This window comes from Camelina sativa, chromosome 7 (genome assembly GCF_000633955.1).
Source record: "Camelina sativa cultivar DH55 chromosome 7, Cs, whole genome shotgun sequence".
In the NCBI taxonomy this organism is placed as follows: domain Eukaryota; kingdom Viridiplantae; phylum Streptophyta; class Magnoliopsida; order Brassicales; family Brassicaceae; genus Camelina; species Camelina sativa.
Window position 1 is genome coordinate 20412648 of NC_025691.1, and position 25533 is coordinate 20438180.

The following is a 25533-nucleotide window of genomic DNA, read 5'->3' on the forward strand; positions in this document are numbered from 1 at the left end:
AAAGTTGAAAGCGAAAGGCATTTTTATTTTTCATGGGGCGAAAGCAAAAGCGGATTAGAGAGACGAAAGGTGGTTTTAGCTAAAGAAAGACAAAAAGGAATGTAACACTCTTTTAGATTTGACGTTAAAGAAGCTTGCGAATGTGACTCTGTAGGAGCCATATCAATACATTGAATCCACATCATAACTAAATTATTCATTCCTCTATTCACCATGCTTACTAAGACTCTATAAGGCATAGTTGTGATTGGGCTAGGATTTGGGAAAGGGCTAAAGAACCATTTGTAAAGTACATGGACTTGATTCTTGATCTGCAAGATTCACTTATCCCAAGTTTTAGCTAGTTCAGCCCATCCAAATTCCATTACAGCCTAATGTTTCTGATGAGTTTAAACAAAAGAAAATGTAAATGTTGACCTTTTTATCAGTGAGTCCGTCCCTAAATATGTATTGTTTTGGTTCAGATTTGATATATACAGAGGAAAACACTGACACTCTCTGTGTTCTTGTCTACACCACAATTCAATCTCTGCAACAACAAAAATCTCTAATCTTCTTACCCTGAAGCGAATTTACACATAGCATCAGGTCTAGGTACTTCTCGGGATAGTAGCGACTTACTCTTTTTACTGTGTTTCATTGAACAAATCCTTCAACAGCCCTCATTTGTCACCGAGTTGCATCTTCTTTCTCTCCTGCTTCAGCTGTGACACAAAACTATATTAATATCACATGAGATGAGAGCGCATATATTACATTTATTACTTTGGTAGTGACACTTACCACAGTCTTTACTCGATCATTGGCAGTACGGGTTCCTCCAAAGACAGAATCAGAATCATAAGGGCTACGAACCAACACGTCATCCATTACCAGAATGTTTTTGTTATCCCAACGTGCAGGAAGCCTGGGTAATGCAGCATCACATAACATTCAATCAAAATAAGTACATGTTGCAAAATCAATAGAATGATTATCAGCGTAAGCATACATCCATTTGTCACAACCAGTTCTTAACTGCTAAATGAAGAAACCTACACAACATAAGTAGCCTAAAACCATGTCACATTCATTATAAGCAAACTCACACAACGGTAGCAAAAACTACCTACTTACTTACTTGGAAATTATACTACATAATCACATTTTGTCATTTCAGAAGTGTCATGACAAGTAGTCCAACATAAGAAAATTCACTAGTAAAGACGTGTGATTTGATAGCTAAAACAACTGAAGCAAGGCTAAAGATAAAGTCGACTCACAGTAGAACAAATATATAGTCCCAAAAAGCTTGCATCTTCTGAACCACAAGCAATAAAAACGCAATGCCATGAAAAGAATGACAATTGACAACTCTAGTAAACATCTGAGATTTGATCCTGATTTACAGGCAGCAACAACTTAAGCAAGGCTTAAGACACATTCGACCTTAGAGCTAATATATAGTCTCAAAAAGCTTGCATTTCCTGGAAACCAAGATCAATACTAACACTAAATTGACTTCAGATTCAGAAATTAAAGAACTCACAGCTTGCTTCAGATCCAGACCTCGTTGCAAACAGAAGCAAAAGCTAATTAACAATCAAACAGTAGCAGTAAAACTGTAACTAATCCAGGCTAAACCAAGAACTTCTTCACACAAGAAATACTCTAAACCATAACAAGGTTCGATTGTATTCATCATCAACTCAATATAATGAACCAAAAAGATCCTTACGTCTTAGAAATCGCGTCAAAGATCATCTGCGCCTCTGCGGTAACACCAACACCAATTTTCTTGACGTCTCTGCATAACACATTATCAAAATCAGAGCAAAATTTCGAAACAATCATAGAGATTAACACAACAAAATTGCAACAAGTTATCACCTAATGCCATTAACTTCTTTCTCTATGAGTACATCAAGATTAGCCGAAGGCTTCTTAGCTAGCGGATCCTTAACTCTCCCCAGATCCTTCAGCTCGGTTATGTAATTCGCATTCACCATCCGTAAGGTCTTCGATTCGAGAGGTTTAGGCTTCGTTCCTTCTTGTAAATCCACTAAATCCGTCAAGGAAACCGCAAAATTCCAAACAAAAGATGATGAAATCAAGAAGAAGAAGTAGCAGAGATGAGAAAACTACGAGCTGCGAGTACTGATTTCGAAAAGAAAAAAAGGATATCGAAGATGGCGAAGTTGGGAACAGAATCATATGCCAAGACGATCCCATTGAACTCGTCTCCGGTGGTCAACTTGACAGCGTATACCTTCCCCGACGCGAATTTCTCGCCTTCTCTTCCACCGTCGTCTTTAGCCACCGTAGCTCTTGCTGATTTCATGGCGGCGAACAAACTCTCTCTCTCCGGCGGTTTCTAATATCGCGGTTTTTGAAATGTGACGGTTGAAAAATATCTTTGGCTTCACGTTAAATGGACAATAACAAACTATAACCGTAAACGGGCCTTTGCTTTTAACTTTATAAGCCCATAAAAACTGCACTGGGTCGTTACTATTTGAGCTATTACCGGGCCCTAATAGAACGAATGGCCCATTATTATTATTTTCCTAGCTAAAGTTAATTTTAGACCACTTTATTATTAATTGAGTTTTGTATACTAGTAGTGTATGTGTTTTTTTTTGGACGGAAGTGTATGTGTTTTTTTCTTCGTATCAAAATGAAAATTTCTATTATTCTCAAAAGATATTTTTATATTTCATTATTTTGGTAGAATTGAATTTTAGTTACTTAATAAGATGTTTATGCTAAATAAGTAAATATTATAAGATGGAGATGAAGTGGTCCATGTGGCATGAATTAAACTAATCATTGTTATTTTTCGTCAAAAGGGAAATGGGAAGCTGGTGAGCTAGTACATCACCATTATTAGGGCTGGGCAAAATAACCGATAACCAAATAACCGACCGAAACCGAACCGAAAAAAACTAAACCGAACCGAACCGAAATTCTTCAAATACCCGAATGGTTAGTAAAAATCTATATCCAAACTAACCGAAACCGAACCGAACCGAACCGACAATTAAATGGTTAACCGAAATATCCGAAAACCTAGAAGATATCAAATATTATATACTTAATATTATGCAAAACTATAAAATAAACTTAAAATATAAATTATTTCTAGATTCAAAACAATTAAATATTTTAAATAATCAATATATGTAAATGTTATTATTTTGAATTTACAAAGTTAAATACTATTTTGTAAAATTGAATCAATATTTTTCCCTTTTTTGTATTTTTGTTATTGTATATTTGGTTAATTTTGGTTATATTCGGTTAGTTTTGGTTATATTTGGTTTATTTGGTTAATGTTAATATAATTTATGTTAGTTATGGTTATTTATTTAAATAACCAAACCGAAACCGAACCGAAAGAAACCGAACCGAACCGNATATACTTAATATTATGCAAAACTATAAAATAAACTTAAAATATAAATTATTTCTAGATTCAAAACAATTAAATATTTTAAATAATCAATATATGTAAATGTTATTATTTTGAATTTACAAAGTTAAATACTATTTTGTAAAATTGAATCAATATTTTTCCCTTTTTTGTATTTTTGTTATTGTATATTTGGTTAATTTTGGTTATATTCGGTTAGTTTTGGTTATATTTGGTTTATTTGGTTAATGTTAATATAATTTATGTTAGTTATGGTTATTTATTTAAATAACCAAACCGAAACTGAACCGAAAGAAACCGAACCGAACTAAACCGAAATTTCATAAATATCCAAATGGTTACTATATTACTATATCCAAAATAACCGAAACCGAATACAACCGAACCGAAACCGAATGGTTAACCGAATGCCCAGGCCTAACCATTATCACCGGTCACTACTTTTAATTTTTTAAATCTTCAGTGTCAGTCTTGAATGTTGGTTCTAAATCTGTATTAGATTTTATTGAATAAAAATATTAAATTTTTATATTTATTTGAATTTATTTAACCACACTTTCTTGTCAGTATTTAAATCACATATTAATAACAGCCAATTTGGTGAATAACCATATTCAAAAGTTTAATTAAGAATATAGCATATAAATTGAAAAAACTAAGGATGAGGGGTAAATAGTATTACCATTTTGGTATTCTGATTATTTGGTGAAAAGGTGATGGCTGAAGGTCGGAGGTGGCCATAGTTCGCCAGAATTCACCGAAGGTCGGAAGTGGCCGGATGTAGTCGGAGATCGTAGATGGTCAGAACTCACTGGAAGTAGTTGGAGGTGGCCAGAGTTCGCCGGAGGTCAGAAGTGGCCGGATGTGGTTGGAGTTTGCCGGAGGTCGGAGATGGTCAGAACTCACTGGAAGTGGCCGGATGTGATCGGAGTTCGTTGGAGGTTGGAGGTGACTGGAGTTCGCTGGAAGTCGGAGGTGGCCGGAGGTCGAAAGTCGTCGAAAATGGTTGTGGAGATGATAGGAGTGGTGGTTTTAAATTAGGGTTAAAATAGACAATAATACAGAAAATGCAAAGAATATGATATTTTGATAGTTAGAGAGTGAATTAAATATTTTTTTTGGTTATACGAACAAATTTCCCTATTAATAATGTATATAAGAAGATCTTTCTTTGGCAATTAATTAACTTTGTAAACTTATAGGCCTTAGAGCATAAGCATTGGTGTCCTCTTGTTTTTGGTCCCCAAATTTAATAGTATTATTTTAAAAGATTCTTATTTTTAATATAAGCATTGGTGTCTATTTGTATGAGTACAGGTTATTGTAGCAAATAAAACACAAACCATTGAGAGTATAAAAATCATAACATAACTGATTGGACAAAAACATTAACAATTTCAAGATAGGTGTCAATAGTAAACGAACTAGAGAAGAAGAAATTTCACGACGTGGTTGCAGCTGATAACTGTTTAACTTTGGCCTGCAAGACCATCCCAGCTTCATCTGCCACACTTTTCTTTTTGGCTGCGACCTGCATTGAATGAACATCATTCTTGACGTTAACAACTAAAAGCTTGAGTAAATTATAGATGGTAAATATAGGTTCTCCAACAAAAGAGTGTTGAACAATTTGGCAGTGACGCAAGATTGATGTGAACAATACTGAAGCAAATAAAAAGGAGAGATCATAGCATTGGATTCTGATTTATACTGAAACGATACTCGGAACTACTAACAAATACAAGAACAGCGGTTCAAATGCGGAGTTTAAGTAAAGATTCTACTTAGTGTATATTATATATGCATGTATGGCTCTACGGGGTGCTTGACAAGGTGAAGGAAAGGACCAATCAAAGGGCTTCATGATTATGTTTACTGCATTCCTTAGCAGCCGTAAAACTTACAGCCCTCAACTATTATCTACAACGGATCAGTTACTGAATGAATCAAGTAAGAGCCTAACCCCTCGTAATAGAATCAGACTCCATTCTATATTACTCATTTCACAACTTTGTAAAGGTTAATGAGAACAGTGGCATTCTTTTGTAAAAGTACAGTTCTAACTTCTAAGGCATACTCTATAAGCCGTATGAAAGAAAAGTGTAGGCTTTTTCTCTCTAATCACCTCAGGATCAATCTAAACACCAAATCAAGCATTTCAAAGTTGCCAAGAGAGTGAAATTTACCTCAAAAAGTTGGTCAAAGTTGGATTTGAGCAAGTTGATCTTCCTCTGACAATAGTCTTTTCCATCATCGTAAGTGTTTCTTATTGTGATCGCATTACCTCAATGAAGTAACCAGTGCCAATATCAACTAGAACCTTATCAGCTTCATCAAGTGTCCCAGGTACGTAGAGTGAAATAGATTCATTGAAATAGATTCATTGGTGCTGAACCTTCTGCGGATACTCGAGCTTCCTCGCTGGAACCTCGTATTCGAAGGTGTAAAATTAGAAGGGTCTTGCTCTATCCCCACAAGCTGCTCTCCTGCCCTGCAATTTTGAAACCCAAGGAGATGTCAGATATAGAACTGGCTAAATAGTTCACCACCATTGCATTACTATGCCAGTACTAAAAACCAAAACTTTAACTCATAATTCACAAATGAGAATGAACTGAAATCAGAATTTCACATTATAAAGAACACATTTTTTCAATCAGGGTTGAGCTCAAACATATCAGAACACAAAACCCACAAACCCGTAGGTCAAAATTAATCCGAATTGGAATGTATCCAATACCAAATTCGCAACAACAGTGAAATTCGAATCAACGATTCTGCTTAACCAAAAATTGGCATCCGTTCACTTAAAATTTTCCCAGGATTAATAAAAAAACAGAGCAAAACCATAAAACTCTATCTACGTACTCCAAACGCGAATATTGAAGAAGCATTCATGGTGAAGGAAAGAGAGAGAGATTCAATCAATACCTGAGTTACTCAAAGCTGCAACTGCTGTGAAAGAGAGGAAGAAGAAGAAGAAGACGGAGACGGGACAATCACAAGACGAAGACGGAGACGGAGTCGAGATATAAGAGAGAATTCGAGAACTTTCTCTCGACGACAAAGTGTTTTGTGTTAATCCTACACAAAATTTTCTCCCAATCACCAGCTTCCACGTGTTCAAGTAGACGGACGAAAAACATCCCACTTTAAGATATGTTTCTTCGTTATTTGACCTTTTTTTATTTATTTTTAAAAGATAAATGCTAGGGACTGTCTAAATAGACGCCATTGCACACATGGTCTTAACATAAACGTTAAAAGATTTTTGTTATTTCCCTTTTTTTGTTTTGGATAATCATGGAATCTCAGGTTAAAACGTAAAAATATATGATAATTTCGTCATTTAAAATATTAATATCAGACGAATGTGTTTGAAATCGATGTTCAAAAAAAAAATCAAACCATATTCCTCCAGTGATGATTTATTCAATTATTAAAATGGCTTTATTTTCTAATCTTAGACCATAGGCCTGTTCTTTTTTATGTCGCTCATCGAGCGATAGCGACCAAAGAAATAAAACAAAAATAAGATCGTAATTAATTAAACAGTCACTGCAACAGGGAAAGGAGTCAACGTTACTGTTGCAATGAACGACGGCAACTGTCGCTTGATAATCCAGCGACTCTGTTTTTACCCTGCGACATTTTTTCTCACTCTAGCGACTGGTCCGTCATCGTCGTTTTGCATCTACCGCTGTCGTTTTGCTTTGCTGATTGCAGTTTTCATCGTCGTTCTTCTCTGTCGCTGTCGCTACTCCAGCGATTAGTAAAAGAACAGGCCCCATCTTTAACGGAGCAACAATGAATTGTTTCTCACAACAACTTAAAAAAATATTTTTATTACACATTTTTTTCTTGATTTATTTTTTAATAGTAATACTAATAAGAAAATGACATATGTCTATTTTCAAATAAGCAATGTTTTTTACAGTGCTCAACCAAGCAACGCTTTTTATTCTTTTTTCTTCTATCTTCTTTTAATCCCTTTATAATAAAACGGAAGTACACAATATTATTTTATAGACTATATAATTTTAATAAATTAATTACAAATATGTTATATACTAATGATTGATTAATTAGTTACAAATAGGTTATACCGAAAATCTTAAAGAGAATATTTTAAAGAATTATATCATCTAATTTACCATATTAATTTCTTTTATTAAATTATTCATCAAATAAATTCTTTTGATATCTAACTTAACATATTAATTTGTTAATTATCATTATCATTCACCTCTCATTTTTATATATGAGTCTATTTTGTAAAACAAATAAATTATCATATTATTTATTATAATTAAAAATAGTTTTATTTCCGGATATACCATAAGTTGAATTTTTAAAAACAAAAATAAATTGTTCAATCTATAACATATTCAAGCTTTAGTAATATTATTCTTTAAAAATAATATCTATTGAATTAAAATTTTTACTGAGTAACGGGTCAAAATTTGAATTCAATTTCATATTTTTTTGTTGAATTTTATAATTTTATATAATATTATAAACTTTAAATAATTTATTTTGAAATATTTTTAATAAATTGAAACTTGATAAAAGTTAGAAACTATAAACACTCTAAATTGATTAGTTATAGCAATGTCAATAATATGTCACTATAATATGAAAGAATTTCAAGAAACCAAGTATATTAAAACAAAAAGTATAACAATACATTAAATTACTCATAATATAATAACTTGTTTTTTAAAAACCAAATTTACAAAATTATGTCTTATAACGACATTCAAGTCATGATGTAGAATATACATTATTGAAATAACTTCACATATATAACCTAACTAGATTATGACCCGTGCTAGAGCACGGTTGAAATTCTTTTTATTATATTATAATTTTAGAAAAATATAATTTATATGATTATTTTTAAAAGTTTTTTGGATAAAACATTATGCAATAATATCATATGCTAAATATGATGACTTGAAAAAATACATATTTTGTAAGTTTTATATTGTTAATTTTGTAATTTGATGTATGAGAAATGGTTATGTTTGTTGTTTGTTTTTGTTTTAATTTTTGAACATGTTTGGTGAAAGTTTTTTAATATGACCCGTGCTTAGGTAAGATTTTATTTTCAGTTGCACAATAAGATCTCGGAAATCACGATTAACTGTGATAAATTGCTTAGATTGTATTCCTTTTTACGTCTAAGAATATATTTTTTATTTCTAACAGTATATATTTTGTAACAATACATGGAATACTAAAGATTCTATTTAGGAAATTGTATCAATCATTGGAATATTCTCTTTAAGAAGATTATTTGGTATATTCTTAAATGTATTCATATAGCCCACAAATTGACCAATTAATCTATAATGTTTTGTTGTAACCAACCTATATTTAATGTATAACCTATTTTGTAATCAACTTATAAAAATTATATAGTCTACAAAAAAAAGGTGTGTACTTCCGTTTTATTATATAGGGGATATAACATATTAAATTTTTATTTTAAAATATAAAATATACAAAATTTTGTATAAAATAAATTTTATCCAGTGTTATAGTATGGGTATTTGTCTAGTCTTATAGCATGAATACTTATCTAAAATCATTAACAATATAACTTACAAAATAGGGTTTTTTTTTTAAACCATCATATTTAGCATATGATTTTATTGCATAATATTTTATCTAAAAAAACTTTTAAAAACAATCACATAAATTATAATTTATATAGAAATTACAATATAAATAAAATAAATTTCAACCCGTGTTGTAGCACGGATCTTAATCTAGTTATTTGTTTAATAAAATCATCAATGTGAGCAACCCCACTAATGATGCTCTTAAGAGCGAAAAAAATAATATATTTTTAGAGTTTATTTGATAAAGATGACTAGTTTGGCTAACAATTATAGATGGTCGGAAAGAGGAGGGCACATGGAAGAATGGGATGGACCGACGTTAACGGGGATGAAGACAACAAGTCGAACCAACCACTCATTGCAAACCTCTCCTAGAGCACATCTTTGATGATCACATGTTATTTGAGTCGTCCATCTTGCACATGCGTTTTCACATTATAATGTTTGTTTCCACTCTATATATTATCATTTAACAGCTATTAATTATGATGTGGTGGACAATTATTATCTTACAAAGTCTTGGTTTACGGATTTAAATTTCAAGAAGAGTTAGTAATTTTATAAGTAAGTTTTTTCATCCACAAAACTTTTTTTTTTTTAAACGTTACGCAAACTATATGTCATTTACACCAATATTTACAAAATGATAATGGTGTATTCTTAATTGATTTGGTAATGCAAAACGCATGATACCGAAATCTTATTTTTGAATTTGAAATATAAATTTGTTGGGCCAAAACCACCTTTACCAAATTATTATTTTTTTGGGTTATTGCTCTGACTCTCAAAATTTTCACCGTCTAATAAAATGATTGAAAATCATTACATGTTTAGTGGGTAAAATCATCTCCGCGTTGACTAGTGCCATTAAATCGTTGAAGCCGTACAAAAGTTACCACCTCTTTAAACAAAATTGTGTCAAGTGTCATACTTTACTAATTTCATCTTAACAGTGATAAGTCTTTATTTTATCTACATTACATGCTTATACGTGTCACTTTATTATAGGATTTTTTAAATAACCTAAATCAAGTTTCATCGCGGCACGTTGTTATATTATCTTGACTTGGACCATTTTCAGTGGACACTGACAATTATACCCTGACACTCGCAAGCAACAAAAAATGTTATCGAGGCACCGCACCAAGGGCTAATTTCGTCATTTCCTATCTTAGTAAAGCCATCAGAGTCTCTGGCCAATTTCAGACTGGCCACTCACTGATCAAAAGGCAACTTGCTCCTCCACCACAAGCCACAAACTTATTTAACAATTTAGTAGTATATCTAACATCCAAGATTAATTGTACAAAGAATACAAACATAATATCAATTTGTAATTACCATAGCAAAATTAAACATCACTTCCAGATTTTAAATCCTTACAAATAACTCAAAAGTAAATGGAGTCTTGTGTCAAAAACTCAAAACTAAAATTTGGCATATATTCATCATATGTGGTAGACTAATATTTTATAATGTTCTTTTCGCAAAAAAGTAAAGAACCTATTTTACAACTGTATGAACAATACTGAAAATTACAGCATAACGACAGCATTGACATGGATAGATTAATAATAATAATAATAAATAAATAAAAGATTTGAGTAAAATATGCCTCCATGGTCCAAAACCATTGAACCACTCGTCTCGTCTCTTCCACATAAAACAAGAACAACCACCAAAAAACGATGTGACATATACTTACAAACAAACAAGAAGACCATCATATCAACTAATCAGAGCAACAGAAAATAGAAGAAGACGCAAGATTTGTTTCCATGATCCTGAAATGGGATTAAAAGAGCAACAGAATTGTCTGAATCAGAGGAAGATCATAGTTTTTTTATTCTTAGCTTTTATACCAATAGCTCTGTTTCGACTCTGTTTTAATAATCCATTCTCCTCCATTGATGACACCTCTCTCCAAGACTCTTCACCTCACGTGGTCATCACTAGCTTCTCTTCTTCTTCTTCTTCTCAAGGTAACATCGAACTTATTCAATATTTTTGTGTAGATGCAAAACACAATGGTTTAAACTTTAGAATTGTTGTCTAAATCTGCAGAAGAGGATACTCAAGAGAGTACTGATCGTGTAAAGGACGAATCTTCATGCGATTATACGCAAGGGAAATGGGACAGGGACGAGATTGGTCCACTCTACAATGGTTCAACCTGCGGAACAATTAAAGATGGTCAGAACTGTTTCCGCCATGGTAGGCCTGATTCCAGTTATCTTTATTGGAAATGGAAACCGAACCAATGCGATATACCGAGATTCGACGCAAACCGGTTTCTTGATCTTATGAGAGATAAGCATCTAGCTTTTATCGGTGACTCCATGGCTAGAAACCAGCTTGAGTCTCTTATGTGCTTGCTCTCTACAGTCTCTAGTCCCGATCTCGTGTATAGAAACGGAGACGACAATAAATTCAGAAGATGGCGTTTCGAATCTCACAACGTCACGGTCTCGGTTTACTGGTCCCCGTTTTTGGTGGCCGGTTTGGAGAAATCGGGAAACTTGGACCACAATGTATTGCACCTAGACCGCGTGGATGAGAGATGGGGCAAGGATTTAGAACGTATTGATACTGTCGTTGTCTCAGTGGGACATTGGTTTCTGCATCCGGCGGTTTACTACGAGTCCGGTTCGGTTTTGGGATGTCATTCTTGTGAAGCAAGCAACTGTACCGAGGTAGGGTTTTACGATGTGTTTAGAAAAGCGATAAGAACAACGTTGAAAGCGGTGGCTAGAAGTCGCCGTGAGGTTATCTTGACGACTTTTTCGCCGTCACATTTCGAAGGCCGGCCTTGGGATAGTCTCGGCGCGTGTAACATGACAGAGCCGTACGAAGGGAAGGTGTTAGAAGGTTTGGACTTGGACATGCGCCAAATAGAGATGGAGGAGTTTACAGCGGCTAAAGCGGCCGCGGGGGAGGTGAGGTTAGAGGCGTTGGACGTGACGGCTATGTCGGTGTTGAGACCAGACGGACATCCTGGTCCGTACATGTATCCGTTCCCGTTCAAGAACGGTGTACCGGAAAGAGTGCATAATGATTGTCTCCATTGGTGTCTGCCTGGACCGGTCGACACGTGGAACGAGATTATGATCGAGATGTTGCGGCGATGGAGGGTCTAAATCATGAACCATGATTGTGGAAGTGATCCTATGACATCATTCATTTAAACGCATATGACAAAAGGTGTAATCATATATTATTTTTTTTCGGGATTTCAGAAAGTATAGTAGTTTTCTTTTCTTGGAATAGATACGATCGAAAAAAAAAACACATGAATGATGTACTTTATTTGTTGGTTATTTCTTCCGTTCTTCAAAACGATAGAGAGGAGTACACAAAAATAGCTGCACAATTTATATTTTTTTCCAATAATTCAAACTAATTAAGTAGTCATATGTCATAGAAATTTTTTTTGGCTTGGAATCTTCTAATTATTGTGCCTTAAACTGTCCATGTACTGATGTACAATAGCCACTAGCATGCTTGTTCTTTTATATTAAGGTGTAGATAGCTGTCACTATGATTCGTAGATCATTGATTAATGATGGACCGCGTCTAGAATTTTTTTTTTGTAGTGATGAATATGATGTCATGGCCAAGAACATTGTTACTAAAGAATATAACATTTGTTCTATTAATTGGTCTATTCAATTTCACTTGTTTATAAGAGGCCTTTGTGGAAGCAAAGCAAGTGGCAACTGGCAAGAAAGGGATGGGCACCGTGAATTAAAGAAGATTTTGTAATAATGTTCTATATCCAATTTTGCAGGCATTTTTTGGGTTTTGTATTTGTGGCAGAGCATAAGAGTAAGACCCAGAGATGTGTTTTTTGTCTTTTATTTCTAGCATATGTTTTTTTGTCTTCCAGTACACAATTTTTTTTTGGCTTTTTTAACGAAGATGAGAATCTTCAATTTTCTTAAGAGTAAATGGTTAAAAAGATTTTGTTAGACAAGAGAGGTTTTAACTTTTGACCAGCTGTTTATTCTTTTTGCCCTCCCTCTTTCGAGTAACCCTTCTTCCTCCTGCCTTTTCTGAGTTTCTCCACTAAGTTATGTTTGGAACTTATGTTGTTCCCGAACACGTTACTGCTCTCGGTTGTTTACTAAGATAACTTGTACTAATTTATAAAATCGTTTCCAAAGTGCTTTTTATAGGTTTGAATGGTGACAGTGGACTAAAGAGATTGATCTATTTTTGTAACTAATTTATTTTTATTGTTCATCCTAAAAAATATCATTGCACACTCGTATGGTATGGGCTTTGCCACAATAATATTGAAACATGCGTATGGGCTTTTTACCAGAGCTTCGTATTAGGCTCATTTGTGTCATCAAATTCCAGAGCTCACCTTAATGTGTCTCTTACTACAGCCACATGTACCACACTAGTGAGTAGCCCATATCCCTATGTAGGTAGCATGTAGCAGAAATAGAATCATATCTCTCATTCACATCGAGGTTGCTACGAACCACAAAAAGAGAGTTTGATACTTTGATTCCTAGAGTATTTCAGGGAGATTTTTGTTTTTTTTGTTATTCAAACACATCGAAAGTAAGATCAAATAAGATTGAAAATATATATATATAAAAGCTAACTGATTCATTGTAGACTGGTTTCTAATTAATTATAAACCTCTGACATTTAGTTAATATATTTGCTTTTTATTGAGAACTGATAGTAGTCATATATGATCTTTCTTTCTTGCATTGAATAACTTCAATACATAATGTATATTTACAATAGATTTAAAGCGTGAATACAATAGTTGATCCTTGATTCGAAGATTATTCAGATTCATTACATAGAAACATAAAAAAGAGCTCTATATAGCTATTCAAAGACATGTATATACATTGGGTAGGTTTTGCTTTTCGGACCAAAAAGCCTACTTCAGCAATCTCCCATTGACACTGACCACTTAACACACTCTCACACGCATTTCTTCTTATTCACGCCATCAAAAAGAGGAAAGGGGCCAAAAATTTATGAGCCCTCAATTCTTCTTAAAAATAAATACATAATACAAAATTCACACAGGACTGTCTTCCTGATTAGTAAGCAATGGAACTTTGTATTCATCTTCTTTGCGAGAATGAATAGTTTTGATGGATTTTCTTTCATCGTTCGGATTTTGTTTTTCTTCGCTTTCCTTCAATTGTCCCCAAGACACTGTATAGTATCCCACACCACCTATGGCTGCTCCTAACACACTGCACCCATATGCACCAACAAATACTTAATAATCATGTACAATAACCATATGCTAATAAGTATTTAAGATGATCAATGAATATTTTATCGGACCTCCCGTAGTGAAGACTGTTGACGAAGAAGCTGGTGCCAAAAAGTGTTGCCCAAAAGATACCAAAGGGTTTGAATAATGGCACGTAAGAAGGTCCTTTCATTTGGGTGCACTTTACGTGTACACTTGTTCGTATCACACTTCCAAATGTTCCCTGTTTAACACATCATCATAGTGACCAATATTAGACACGTTACGATCAATGGCTTTATGTATATCATTTTTTTAAACATAATTATTTACAAAGTTATTTGAACAGGTAGTCTTGTTCTAGTGTAATCGAACCTGGTGAAATGCATGTTATTGCAAAAAAAAAAAAAGAAATTAATTACCGTAGCGATAATGAGGTAAAGATCGAAGTTAGGTTGGATCTTCCATGCACTTAGGTCTCTTTCCATATATAACGAGAATATTAGACACTGGATCGTCCCAACTATGCTGTAAAACGAAGCCACCTTCATTACATGTGGATACTTTTTCACCGTCCCTGTCTGCCAAAGAGAAAAACAATAAATATTCTCAAAATTAATTAACATGCATGCATAAGCTAGCATAACGATCGTTTCAGTAATAGATGGATGGTTTATATTATTGTTGAGTACCTGAACAACATTGAAGAGGGAGACAGAAAAAATGGCGGCGGCCAAAAATATACAGCCGAGAAACCAATTGTCGGGGAGGTTGTAGTAGACCAAAAGTTTAGGGATTGATTTAAGAAAACGAGTTGGGGAAGCAGACGAAGCTGGTCTTATGAAGGGACCTTTGTACAACTCTTCAACAAAAGCTCCGCTTAATGAGATTATTGTTCCCATCATTTTAGCCCTCGTACTCGTGTTTCTCCAATCCAATTTGCTCCTTCTATAAATGCATAGATGGTTATTATATGTTGGAAGACGTACATATTACAATTATATATATATGGAGATTTATAAATGGTAATGCGAGATATCTTACCCGAGAAGAATAGAGAGTAGGAAGGAGAAGGAAGGGATTTGCAATCCCATTGCACATAAGACTATGGGTGAGCTGAAACTTAGTCCCACGAATGCCAAGTTTTGGAACATAAATATCCTTCACATATTTAAAATGTTGCAGTATAATCAGTGCATGTGTATGCATGCATGAATAACGTTCAAAATGCATGCAAATGCGTGTGTGCTCGCAAGTGAGCAAACTATCATGACCCAACATATGTTACACAGTTTTTTTTTAATATCAAAAAAAAAAACATGGTGTGTGCATGGTATGTGCCCCTCACAAATAAACGTCACGATGTGGAAAATAAGAGAACATATTAGGCCTAATTGTATATTTTATAACCGAGTAAACGGCACGCAGTTTTGTTTCTTTTCGATAGATGACGTTGCAAATCCATGTTTTAAAATATTGATCAGCTAGTGGTTGAGACAGTACGTTTATAAACATGGAGTACCTTATATATTATTATTTTTATTTAAGGACCACCGAAGTTATTAATATTGCAAAATACAATAATACTGGTAAGAATCTGGTCTGAGTCCCAAAAAATCTATATGATAGATTTCTAAGAAAACATTAACTAATAAAGAGAGATGGGATGTACCCACCCGGTGAAGCCTAGAAAGAAAACACGAACGAGAAGTGGCCAAGAGAAGATAGATTGTTCAGTTCTGCAGGTGTGATGATAACACCATTATAAACCATAAATCAGAAAAGAATCAAGATTGATTAGTGAGGAGATATTATACTAAAGTATGCATGGAACGTGGACCGACCTGTCATTCCTGTGGAAGAAGAAAGAAAAAGGCAGAAGAAGAATAGATCCAAAAGCATTTGTGTAAACGACGAACACAAAAGGACTCATTCCTCCCGTCAACGCCGTCTTTGCCATAATCGTTAGAGCAATAGTGCATGCTTCCATTATCGCCATTGCGACAAACGGCACGAACTCATCCCTTCTAACTTTCAACTCCATCTCTCTTCGTCTAGCCTCAAATAAAAACTGGACGATGTCTCCTAGCTCCAAGTATATAGGAAAATAAAGATTAGATAGAGAGAGAGGGGGAGAGAGAAGGAGAGAGAGAGAGAGGGAGATAGATCTTCAATGCTATTGGAGAAGATACGAAATTATTGGTTTAATTTCTCTAATCATATATAGAGAAGGAGGAGTTATCATACATTTTTATTTTTTATTTATCATTATCTATTTTTCAGATATAACCTTTCACGAAACGGTGAAGCTACTTTACAAGCGTGATGTAGCTACACGAGTGACTCCACCATTGCACTAAGGGTGATATGCTAACGTCATATTCGTATTTATTTTTTTACTTATCAGCGTGTGTTCAACTTCAGACATAAATCCAAATAGTGTGATGCTGTTTTCAGATCATTTCCTTTTATTTATGTAGTTACGTCGCGTTTTTCGTCTAATAAGTTATGTAACGTATACAATTATATATAAGTTAGCGAGAGCATGATATGGAACGTACGTGGGTTCTCCTAATACATCGTCAACACTTAATTCTGATCGTACGCAAACTAAATCAGCGATTAATTGGAGACCATACATTTTTTACTTAAAATTTTATCCTATCCTAAACTTTTCTAACAGTTTTCTCTAGAATTTAGAAACGGATATATATATATATATATATTGTTGCGTTCAAAACTAGAGGACTTACAAAAACCAAAACAATGAACGAACTTCTTAGAGTTCCCTGTTAATTGATGTCTCACGACAACATTTTTACAAGGACAATGTCATGAAGGGGAGAAATTCTGAATCCAATACTGCAGGAAATTTGAAGCTTTAGACGGACGAGTCATTAGAAAATGATGGTACTTGATTCGTAATTTGATGATTAATTGCTTTGAAATTGTGGTACGTTAGCCCCTTCCCGAGTAAAAGTTCGGGAGTCTCTATGCTCCTCACGGTTTGGTTTAGACAATTCCAGCCACAACTTAATGACTGAAAGTAAAAGATTAACTTCTCTCAGCAGTGCATTAGTCACTTACCATCATCTTTTAGGGATGTCTCTACTTCATCTTCTACTCTCTCTTAAATTCCTACTCGCAACAAATTAGTACGTACCTTTGTAAAATCAGCTAACTCTTTTTCTGGTTTACTATGTATTCAAAAAATAAATCTTTTATGGATTCTGTTATTCCGTTCACGCCCCCATGAAAATGGCATATCATTTAACTGAGGGCAATAAATTAAACCAATAATATGTACTATTCTTACATTCTAATGATATTAGGTATACACTTACACAATGGACTAGTAACATCTCACTGAACATTTTTTTTTTTTTAACGAAGTCCCTAATTGTGAACGTAACTTGAGATACTACCTTAACTTCCACATCCACTAACCAATTTAAAATTAGACGCGATTTTTCGTTCAAAGGACCATTTGAACGTGAAGTAATATTTTAAGCGTAAAAAACAAAAAGAAACGACAAAGCATATTGCTGACATATGCAACGTAAAATCCTATAATTGCGATCTGCATATTAATTTATACAATGGGCCAGGTGATTTGTCTACTCTTGGCTGAGGTTAATTCATGACCCACACTCGGAAAATATAAAAATAATGGGGTCCAAATTGAGTAATGATAAAATAGATGACTCGATCGATATTTTTGTCAAAAAAAGAATTGAAGAAAAGGTGTCATTTCTTGTCAACCCCTGCGTTAAACTCCAAGTATTTGATACTGTAATGGTTAGTGGATTCAGATTCATCCAACAAAAATGTTAGGTTATGATGGCTCTTAGGCTTTTTTAAAATTCTTCTCCCTAATTCCTAAATATTTTAGGTCTGACGCTAGGCCGGTGAGTTTCTGATGATGCTTATTCAGACTATAGTCATTCATAATGAGACAACAATAATTTATAGATTTGAATCATACACATTCGTAGACAGGATAAGTAAGTTAGGATACACAAAAAATTAAAGTCATACAAGTTCGAATACACAGCCATAGATGCTAAAATGATAAAATCTGAAAATTCCATCGAATCCTGCGGTAAATGCTGTAATATTCCCATTTAATACGTGAATCTTAAAATGAGTTGAACTCCAAATGCGTTCGGAACTCTGACCATTTGGTCAAATTGAGTGACCATACATCTTAAATGATGAAAGCAATTTATATAATTTTTTTTGTTTGGATTAAAAATTGTATAATTTGTTCGGCCACGCCAAGGAAACAATTAATATATCAAGAGAATAAACATGTCATGACTATTGCATTAGATATATTTTTGGTTCAACAATTAAGAAATATAATCTGTTTTAAGTATAAATGCAAATGTGACTCTTCATTATGGTTTTAGGACCAAATTATGAGCATTCCCTTTGTTAGGTTTGAACTTAGAACTATCCTTCAAATACAATAAAACAAACAAGTATTGATACGATTGTAGTAAAGAAAAATCATTATTTAGTTTTCTTTCTTATTTGCATTTAGCTACAATTAAATTATTATACTTTCTTTGTTGGGCTATGCACTTAGGCGGTTAGGCCCAACATTTTTTCAAATGTTTATATAACCTCTTCAATTCCTCATGTTATAAGTTATAGTATAACCTAATGTGCAAAACCTTGCATCTATATTAACTTGGGTCTCAAGAAATGGGCCAAATGTACATTAAGGCACTTTAAAGGTTGCCTGGAGTGTCCATTTAAATGAGATCATGAGATTGAAGCATTCACCGTTCAAAATAAAAAAATTGGCGTTACTCATGCATAATCAACGACTTGACTGTCCATAAGAAATAAAGAACCGTACTCATGTAATCTTTGAGACCTAATTTGGATAGACATGAAAACAAGAAAAAGTCTTTCTAAACCCCAAAATATAATTTTTTTTTAATAATCTTAATAACAGTTTTAATTATGTGTTGTTGTTTGGCCAAGAAAGATTGCATTTTGTGTTGCATCAGACGTTCATCTCTTTGGAATATCATGGTCGCTGAGTTGGCCAAAGCACATGAGAGCATGGGTTGCATGCATATATGTATTAATTTTGGTTGATGTAACCAACCAATCAAACATTTGCAACAAACAAATGAGTGGCTTCTATCCATTTATATACTAATAGTAAATCAGTGTGGACTAAATGGGAAGTGGAGCTGGCAAAAATGAATTGAGGGAAGAATCGACTAATAATATATGAGAAATCATGTTAACATTTATGCAAAGCACATGTAAGATTTAAGAAATAGTCCGATCCGATAGAAAGTCCAATAGTTTCATGCAATGTGTTTATAATATATATCAAGAAATAATCGTTGCAATCTCATAGACTTTGATATTCAAACACATCATGTGCTTGCTTTACGTACAAATAATTTACATTGGAAAATGCGGCACCATACCCATACTCATTTCAAAAACAAAGTCACATATTTCGTGTATCAGTTCGGAATATATAATATATAACATAGAATTGTAGTGAAGTAGTTTTATGTGAATGTAAAAACTATATTATTTTCGAATTACTGTTTATCGGGAAAAACATGAAAAATGTAATATCAAATAATTGTTCCGGGATCCCGCCAAATTAACCCAATAAACCCACAAAAGAGGGAAACCTATAAAAGTAGGGAGCTGTTTCCATAGACTGCGGTGCCTCTCCTCTTCCATGAATAAAATCCATTATCAATCAGTATAATTTTTTAAAATTACGACATATAACTAAATTATGTAAAACTATAGATTAAAAACTGAATAAAAAGAAAAGAGAACCATGCAGTTGCAGAAGAAATGATGCGTATGGGCATTGGGCAATGATCGGACGGTGAGAAAGGAAGGTAGAATGGGACCCAAAGTGACCCATCAGCCACGTTAAATTGCCGAAAGAAGGGTAATAACAGCAACACCAAATAGTCATTGGTCACTCAGATAGCCACATACATAGCCATCTTGTTCAAGCTGTCAAAACCCTAAACTTTCGAAACTAGCCCACTTGATTTCCATCCTTCACCAATCATCATTGTTCATTATCACACATACAATTGCATGTGATTCGTAGAGTGGTCCATTTCGTGAAACCACTGTGCCACGTTCTCGACTCTAGTATAGAATTTGTGATTGTTCAAATTTCCAACCAAAAATAAAAAAAAAGCTAATGAGATTAACAGCTCCTCAAGCGTCTTTTTCCTTTTTCAATGCTTGATTGAAACTACAAACTGAGATAACTAGGCTCCGCTTGTAGAAAATGAAAGAAAACTATAGGAGTTGTATAATTTCCACACATATATATTTTTGGTATTTAAGTTCAATATAGATTATAAAAGATTTTTGTAACCATGTACTCCCAATATACTTATATAGATCAACAATGGAGTAAAAATGAACATTAAAGAGAAAAAAAGACAAATAGAAATGAGAGAGATCGCGTCAATGTCGAGTATCGATGGCAACAAACGAGAGTTTGGAAAAGCTAAGCTGTCGAAAACACGTGCATAGTATCCAGTTGGCACTTACAAACATTGCATTGTGTCGGCCCAAAAACATTTAACAATACACCCCAACTCGTAGGAACACACATACATTTGTATTATTATGTATTAGCCTCATAAATTTCACTATCAATAAAAATCTTTGGTCCCAAAGCTCTTTTATATGTGCGATCAACTCTTTCATCAGTAGTTAACAATAGACAAAAGCGAGGGAAAGTAAAAGAAGTGCAGAACCATATATTTTACTTCTCTTTCCCACCTTTAAAACCCTAAACCTGTGATTGAGAAGATTTTGGAGGAACTCTACATTGTAAAAATGTTATTGGAATAAATGTTTTAAGACTTTGGAGTGAGGAACTCTACAGCTCGTAAGGAACAACAAAACGCATACATTTTATAGTAGTTTTCTAATAAAATCAATAGGTCCGATGACCTAAGTAACGCCACTAGTTCAAGTTTCACTTGGTACTTGTAATCTTAATATAGAAACATGGGTAAAACAAATTCTATAAGATTTCATATATTATGTACTGAAAAAGATTAGACAACTGTCCGAGTCACAAAAGTTATATAGTGACTCCAACACGTGATATATATTATATATACAGCTTTCGTGTTTTATGGAATAACTGAAACTAGTCCTGGGCAAATGGACCGAACCGAAATTTCGGTTCCGGTTTGAGTATGGTTAGTGGATAATAACCGATTTGATAGTGTTTCAATTATTTATGGATAGGTTATTAACCGAACTGAACCGATATCCATTCGGTTATCCGAATTAAACTGAACTCATATTAAATTTATGTTTTAGCTGAGAATTGAATTTGAGTCCCCTGCAAACTTGAGCGTGCGAAGAAGCCACTGCACCACGTCGAAGTTTTGATATTTCAATACGTTTTAATTTAGATAAAGGTAATAAAAATTAAACTAAAAAACCAAACCAATATCATATATATTTAGACCAAAATACCAAAATATTTTAAATAAATCAAATATCTAGAAATTTTTAGATATATTTGTTAAATTATAATCAAATTTTATTTTAAATAATATTTTTTTAAAAAATAAATTACACTATTTCGGGTATCCAGAATCGAACTGAAAATAACCGAACCCGAACCGAAATAGTAAATTAACCGAATGGATCTTAAACCTCTATATCCAAACTACCCGGAACCGAATGGATATATCCGAAACCAAATGGATATATCCGGAACCGAACCGAAAACCCGAACGCCCAAAACTAATTGAAACCACGCAAATAAATACAAATTAAATTAAACGACCGACATTACTAATACCTTTTTTTCTATTGGATAATGCCTTCTCATTGCAAAAATAATAAGGACAAACAGATCGAGCGTGTGGACATAAGCGATCATTTTCAAAACAACACCTCCCACAATTGTACAAAATTAATAGAAATAAAAATAAATATATAGAGTAAAAGACTCTTACTGATTTAGAATCAAGACTCTATATAAATATGTACCACCCGCACGTTCGTTTGCATCACAACTTCAAAGTGTTGTCATTAAACAAAAAGGCAATGGAAGAGTCGAAGAAATACAAGAGGATGGGAATGAAGCAGACGATGAATAATAAGAAGAAGAACAACAACAAAACGAGTCATGGATCCGGGTTGCTCCAAATGAAGGTGAGGAGGCTCCAAATACTGATACCGGGAGGGGTAAGATGCAACCACCCGGATCTTCTTTTATTAAAGACCGTTGATTATATTGTGCAATTGAAGTTGAAGCTAAAGGTCCTTAAAGCACTCTCCGATATGTATTCTCTTTGAAGATCGTAAAAATGACATTCTTCTTCTTCTCGATCGTCCTCGGTAATATATAGCTATGTTGTCAAAAAATTTAATATTCCGTTTATGGATTTATCATCTGTAGACTTGCTTTGTCGTTTTTATTACCGTCTTTGATATAGTTGTGTCAGTGTTTATATGTGAATCCGACAATTAGTTGGAAATTTGACTAATCTGATATCCGACAATTAGTCTCTTTGACCAAACAAAAAAAAAACATAAGGTTATTGTAATTAAGTATATGTATATGGTTCTAGGAGAAGAAAAACATTCGCCCATAAGTAAAAATTAAGGAAAATCCTCTTTCAAATAAAAAAATATGGTTTCAAGTGATGACACAAATCATAATAAAATTTGCAATGTTATATATAACTATAAAAAAAATCAGGCTATAACGACGTAATTATAACTTATTATTGTTTCAAAGTGCGGGATGATTAGGCAAAGAAACGAAACTAACTTACTGATTTTGAAGAAATTGAAGTTCTTCGATCTTGATTTTGAAGTTCTTCGTTTTTTTAAGCTTCTCATTTTGATATTGATTCATTAATCTTCGTTAAAATTTAGAATTTATTTATTTATTGATCCGCATCATTCATCTCTTCAAGGTATTTTTTATTGGGTTTGTCACTAGCTTAGATTATATATAGATTTATGGTATCGAACAGAGGATGGTGAAGATATAAGCCATGTATAAACCTATGATTTTAGAACAAAGTTGAAGTGAAACTCCAACTTTACGTATAAAACTATGATTTTAGAACTGTTTTTCAAACAAGGCAAAAGAAGAGTAATATTAGGAGTCGAAAATAGTTGTTCGAAAATTTTGAATCCTTTTGACTCTATAGAAACATCAATATTAATTGAAATGCAGCTATAACAATAGATAAATAATACCATTAGAGGGACAAAGATGAAAACATAAAGGCCCAAGAAAATAAATTTATAAAATAAAATAAAAAGGAGGTGCAATTAAAGAATTATAATCAAGTTTCCACTCCAAAACGTTGTTTAATAATATTACTCATTTCAAGTTTACACTTTCCTATGTGGCAACACACAACTACACAAGTCAGTTTCTTAGTATATATAACTTCAAACAAAAACGAAAGCAAAGACATATACAGAAACCAAAGTTTCAAATTTATAAATGGCTTCAAGTATACTCATCCGCACCTTGCAAACAAAACAAAAGCAGGAATAGATGAACAAACTTTTTAGAAGTTTGAGTGCGACCAAAAAATAATATGACCTTCATAAAAGCAGCTCATGTAGGAGCTATAAAAACGAAGATAGGATAATCGGACTTGATTAATCAAAATAGGAAAATGAAAAGCTATATATCAAAGAGTATAAACGCATAAACAAGGTTGACAAAAGAAAAATGACAAGCCAATTGATTTCACCTAACTCCAATCTTGTCTCTATCTTCTTCTCCTTGTCCCTTCTGATCAGTCTGATTCTGAATCTGATGGTCCCATATATTCTGCCTTCTCCAATGGAGGATGTACTGATTTGAGTAGTTTATGTCGTTAACGTCAAGATCCTCTACGTGGTTTAGAAAAGTGAGAACGCTACAACAGTTCTTAACTTCTTCACCAAAACATTGGATCTCAACAGGTTGGAGAGTGTTCCTTTTCGGGATTGAAGTGCAAAACATAAAACGGTTCTTTAGGTGTATACTTGTACATCGAAAAAACTATTTCACCGGAAGCGGTCGCTCCAACGACGGAAACGTGATGACAGAAGAATTTATCAGCGCTCAAGTGTAGGTATATTTTGACCATTTCTTTTTCTCAAGATCCTCTACAACCCACAGTTCCAACTCATTAATGGGCTTAGTGTCGTCATCTGTGTAGTCGTCATCATCATCCCAATAAATCATTGCTAATTTGCCCTTGTAGTTTATCAATTGATTACAAAAAAATTCTACGTTGATAAAGGTGAATTTCTCGGACCTAAGATCGAAGCAAACTATCACATTATCAGATGTTATAACGTGATCATCATATCTCCATCTCCAAATGTAAGAATTTTATGATGACCAGGACCAAATGGATAAGCCATGGACAATGCCTTATGTTGTTTGTCAATCGGGTCAAACCCAAAAAAGCTATAAGCCCTTCTGTAAGTATACCGATTAGGTAAGATCGCATACCGTCCTATGATGGGGTTACATTTCACAGGTCTAGCTTCGTATCGATCACCATACATATAGAGCAAGCCAGAGGCGTAGCCACATGAAAATTTTCTTATGTCAGCACAATAAGAGATCTTTAGATCTTTTGGAGAGAACTTCACATGAAATTCGGCGTCTGCTACAAGAGTCGACGACGACTGAGGTGACGAGAAGAAGCTCCACACACCGTTTTCGTGGATGGCGAATAAGAGACGCTGCTTAGCCGAGGATCTGGTCATGAACAGCTCCTTGAAATATGGACTACCCAACATTGAATCCCATAGCTTCGATACGCAATGAAACCTCGCGACTGACTTTGAAGGCAATCTCGACAAGATCTCCAGTATGAGATAATTAATCAGTGATATGGGAGATGATGACTTCTTCATTGTATGCGATCAAACGAAGAAAGAGAGATGATAAAAACATATTAAGACCTAGAGAACCCTAGCTAATACTATCTACAAAAGAAACTTGTTAATGGGCTTATTTAACGTCGGTAATAAGTTTCTTTATTCTAACTGTAGTTTTCTTGTTAAAATTTTAAAAAAATGAAATTTTTTTATTTTGAAACAATTTTTAATAATAAAAAGTTATTTCTTTTAAGGAAAGAGGCATTTTTAAAGAAAACCTTTCCAAATTTTGGTTTAATCACATTGCATATCAGTGAGTTTATTGTGGAGATTTGCAGTTTTATTGTGCATTGCCAATAAAAGTTACT

At 33.7% G+C, this 25533-nt stretch overlaps 5 protein-coding genes and 2 long non-coding RNA genes across 7 annotated transcripts; 3 read left to right on the forward strand and 4 right to left on the reverse strand.

Annotated features, from left to right (window-relative positions):
* LOC104701664 (protein LSM12 homolog B-like) lies at positions 405 to 2389 on the reverse strand. Its single transcript, XM_019227229.1, has 5 exons — positions 2164 to 2389; positions 1870 to 2032; positions 1718 to 1786; positions 784 to 907; positions 405 to 704 (listed from the first exon to the last, which is right to left on the reverse strand). The coding sequence occupies exons 1-5, from the start codon at positions 2318 to 2320 to the stop codon at positions 663 to 665; spliced, it is 555 nt and encodes a 184-aa protein (XP_019082774.1). The 5' UTR covers positions 2321 to 2389; the 3' UTR covers positions 405 to 662.
* LOC109125651 lies at positions 4720 to 6457 on the reverse strand. The gene is made up of 3 exons (XR_002032765.1): positions 6344 to 6457; positions 5599 to 5903; positions 4720 to 4943 (listed from the first exon to the last, which is right to left on the reverse strand). It is a non-coding gene; the product is annotated as an uncharacterized LOC109125651 (long non-coding RNA).
* Positions 5588 to 21229, forward strand: LOC104701667. Its single transcript, XR_753874.1, has 3 exons — positions 5588 to 5667; positions 17341 to 17342; positions 21215 to 21229. It is a non-coding gene; the product is annotated as an uncharacterized LOC104701667 (long non-coding RNA).
* LOC104701666 (protein ALTERED XYLOGLUCAN 4-like) lies at positions 10650 to 12378 on the forward strand. The gene is made up of 2 exons (XM_010417401.1): positions 10650 to 11021; positions 11104 to 12378. The coding sequence occupies exons 1-2, from the start codon at positions 10829 to 10831 to the stop codon at positions 12174 to 12176; spliced, it is 1266 nt and encodes a 421-aa protein (XP_010415703.1). The 5' UTR covers positions 10650 to 10828; the 3' UTR covers positions 12177 to 12378.
* Positions 13863 to 16477, reverse strand: LOC104701665 (WAT1-related protein At1g70260). Its single transcript, XM_010417400.2, has 7 exons — positions 16117 to 16477; positions 15949 to 16011; positions 15317 to 15433; positions 14965 to 15220; positions 14695 to 14853; positions 14365 to 14516; positions 13863 to 14270 (listed from the first exon to the last, which is right to left on the reverse strand). Exons 1-7 carry the CDS (start codon positions 16314 to 16316, stop codon positions 14090 to 14092), a joined length of 1128 nt encoding a protein of 375 aa, XP_010415702.1. The 5' UTR covers positions 16317 to 16477; the 3' UTR covers positions 13863 to 14089.
* Positions 22223 to 22802, forward strand: LOC109125650. The gene has a single exon (XM_019227732.1). It carries the CDS (start codon positions 22301 to 22303, stop codon positions 22613 to 22615), a length of 315 nt encoding a protein of 104 aa, XP_019083277.1. The 5' UTR covers positions 22223 to 22300; the 3' UTR covers positions 22616 to 22802.
* LOC104704799 (F-box protein At2g16450-like) lies at positions 24036 to 25201 on the reverse strand. The gene is made up of 2 exons (XM_010420831.1): positions 24633 to 25201; positions 24036 to 24267 (listed from the first exon to the last, which is right to left on the reverse strand). The coding sequence occupies exons 1-2, from the start codon at positions 25199 to 25201 to the stop codon at positions 24036 to 24038; spliced, it is 801 nt and encodes a 266-aa protein (XP_010419133.1).

Bases quoted from the DNA above. Each gene is read 5' to 3' on its own strand.
- LOC104701664 (XM_019227229.1), bottom strand. From the start codon at position 2,320: ATGAAATCAGCAAGAGCTACGGTGGCTAAAGACGACGGTGGAAGAGAA. The intron at 2,033-2,163 runs ATATCCTTTTTT...TAGTGGATTTAC, and splicing joins TCCCAACTTCGCCATCTTCG to AAGAAGGAACGAAGCCTAAA. The intron at 908-1,717 runs GTAAGGATCTTT...TGCATTACCCAG, and splicing joins TTTGACGCGATTTCTAAGAC to GCTTCCTGCACGTTGGGATA.
- LOC104701666 (XM_010417401.1), top strand. From the start codon at position 10,829: ATGGGATTAAAAGAGCAACAGAATTGTCTGAATCAGAGGAAGATCATA. The intron at 11,022-11,103 runs GTAACATCGAAC...CTAAATCTGCAG, and splicing joins TTCTTCTTCTTCTTCTCAAG to AAGAGGATACTCAAGAGAGT.
- LOC104701665 (XM_010417400.2), bottom strand. From the start codon at position 16,316: ATGGAGTTGAAAGTTAGAAGGGATGAGTTCGTGCCGTTTGTCGCAATG. The intron at 16,012-16,116 runs GTCGGTCCACGT...TCACACCTGCAG, and splicing joins TTCTTCCACAGGAATGACAG to AACTGAACAATCTATCTTCT. The intron at 14,271-14,364 runs GTCCGATAAAAT...ATATGGGTGCAG, and splicing joins AACAGTCTTCACTACGGGAG to TGTGTTAGGAGCAGCCATAG.
- LOC109125650 (XM_019227732.1), top strand. From the start codon at position 22,301: ATGTACCACCCGCACGTTCGTTTGCATCACAACTTCAAAGTGTTGTCA.
- LOC104704799 (XM_010420831.1), bottom strand. From the start codon at position 25,201: ATGAAGAAGTCATCATCTCCCATATCACTGATTAATTATCTCATACTG. The intron at 24,268-24,632 runs GTTATAACATCT...AATCCCGAAAAG, and splicing joins GATGGAGATATGATGATCAC to GAACACTCTCCAACCTGTTG.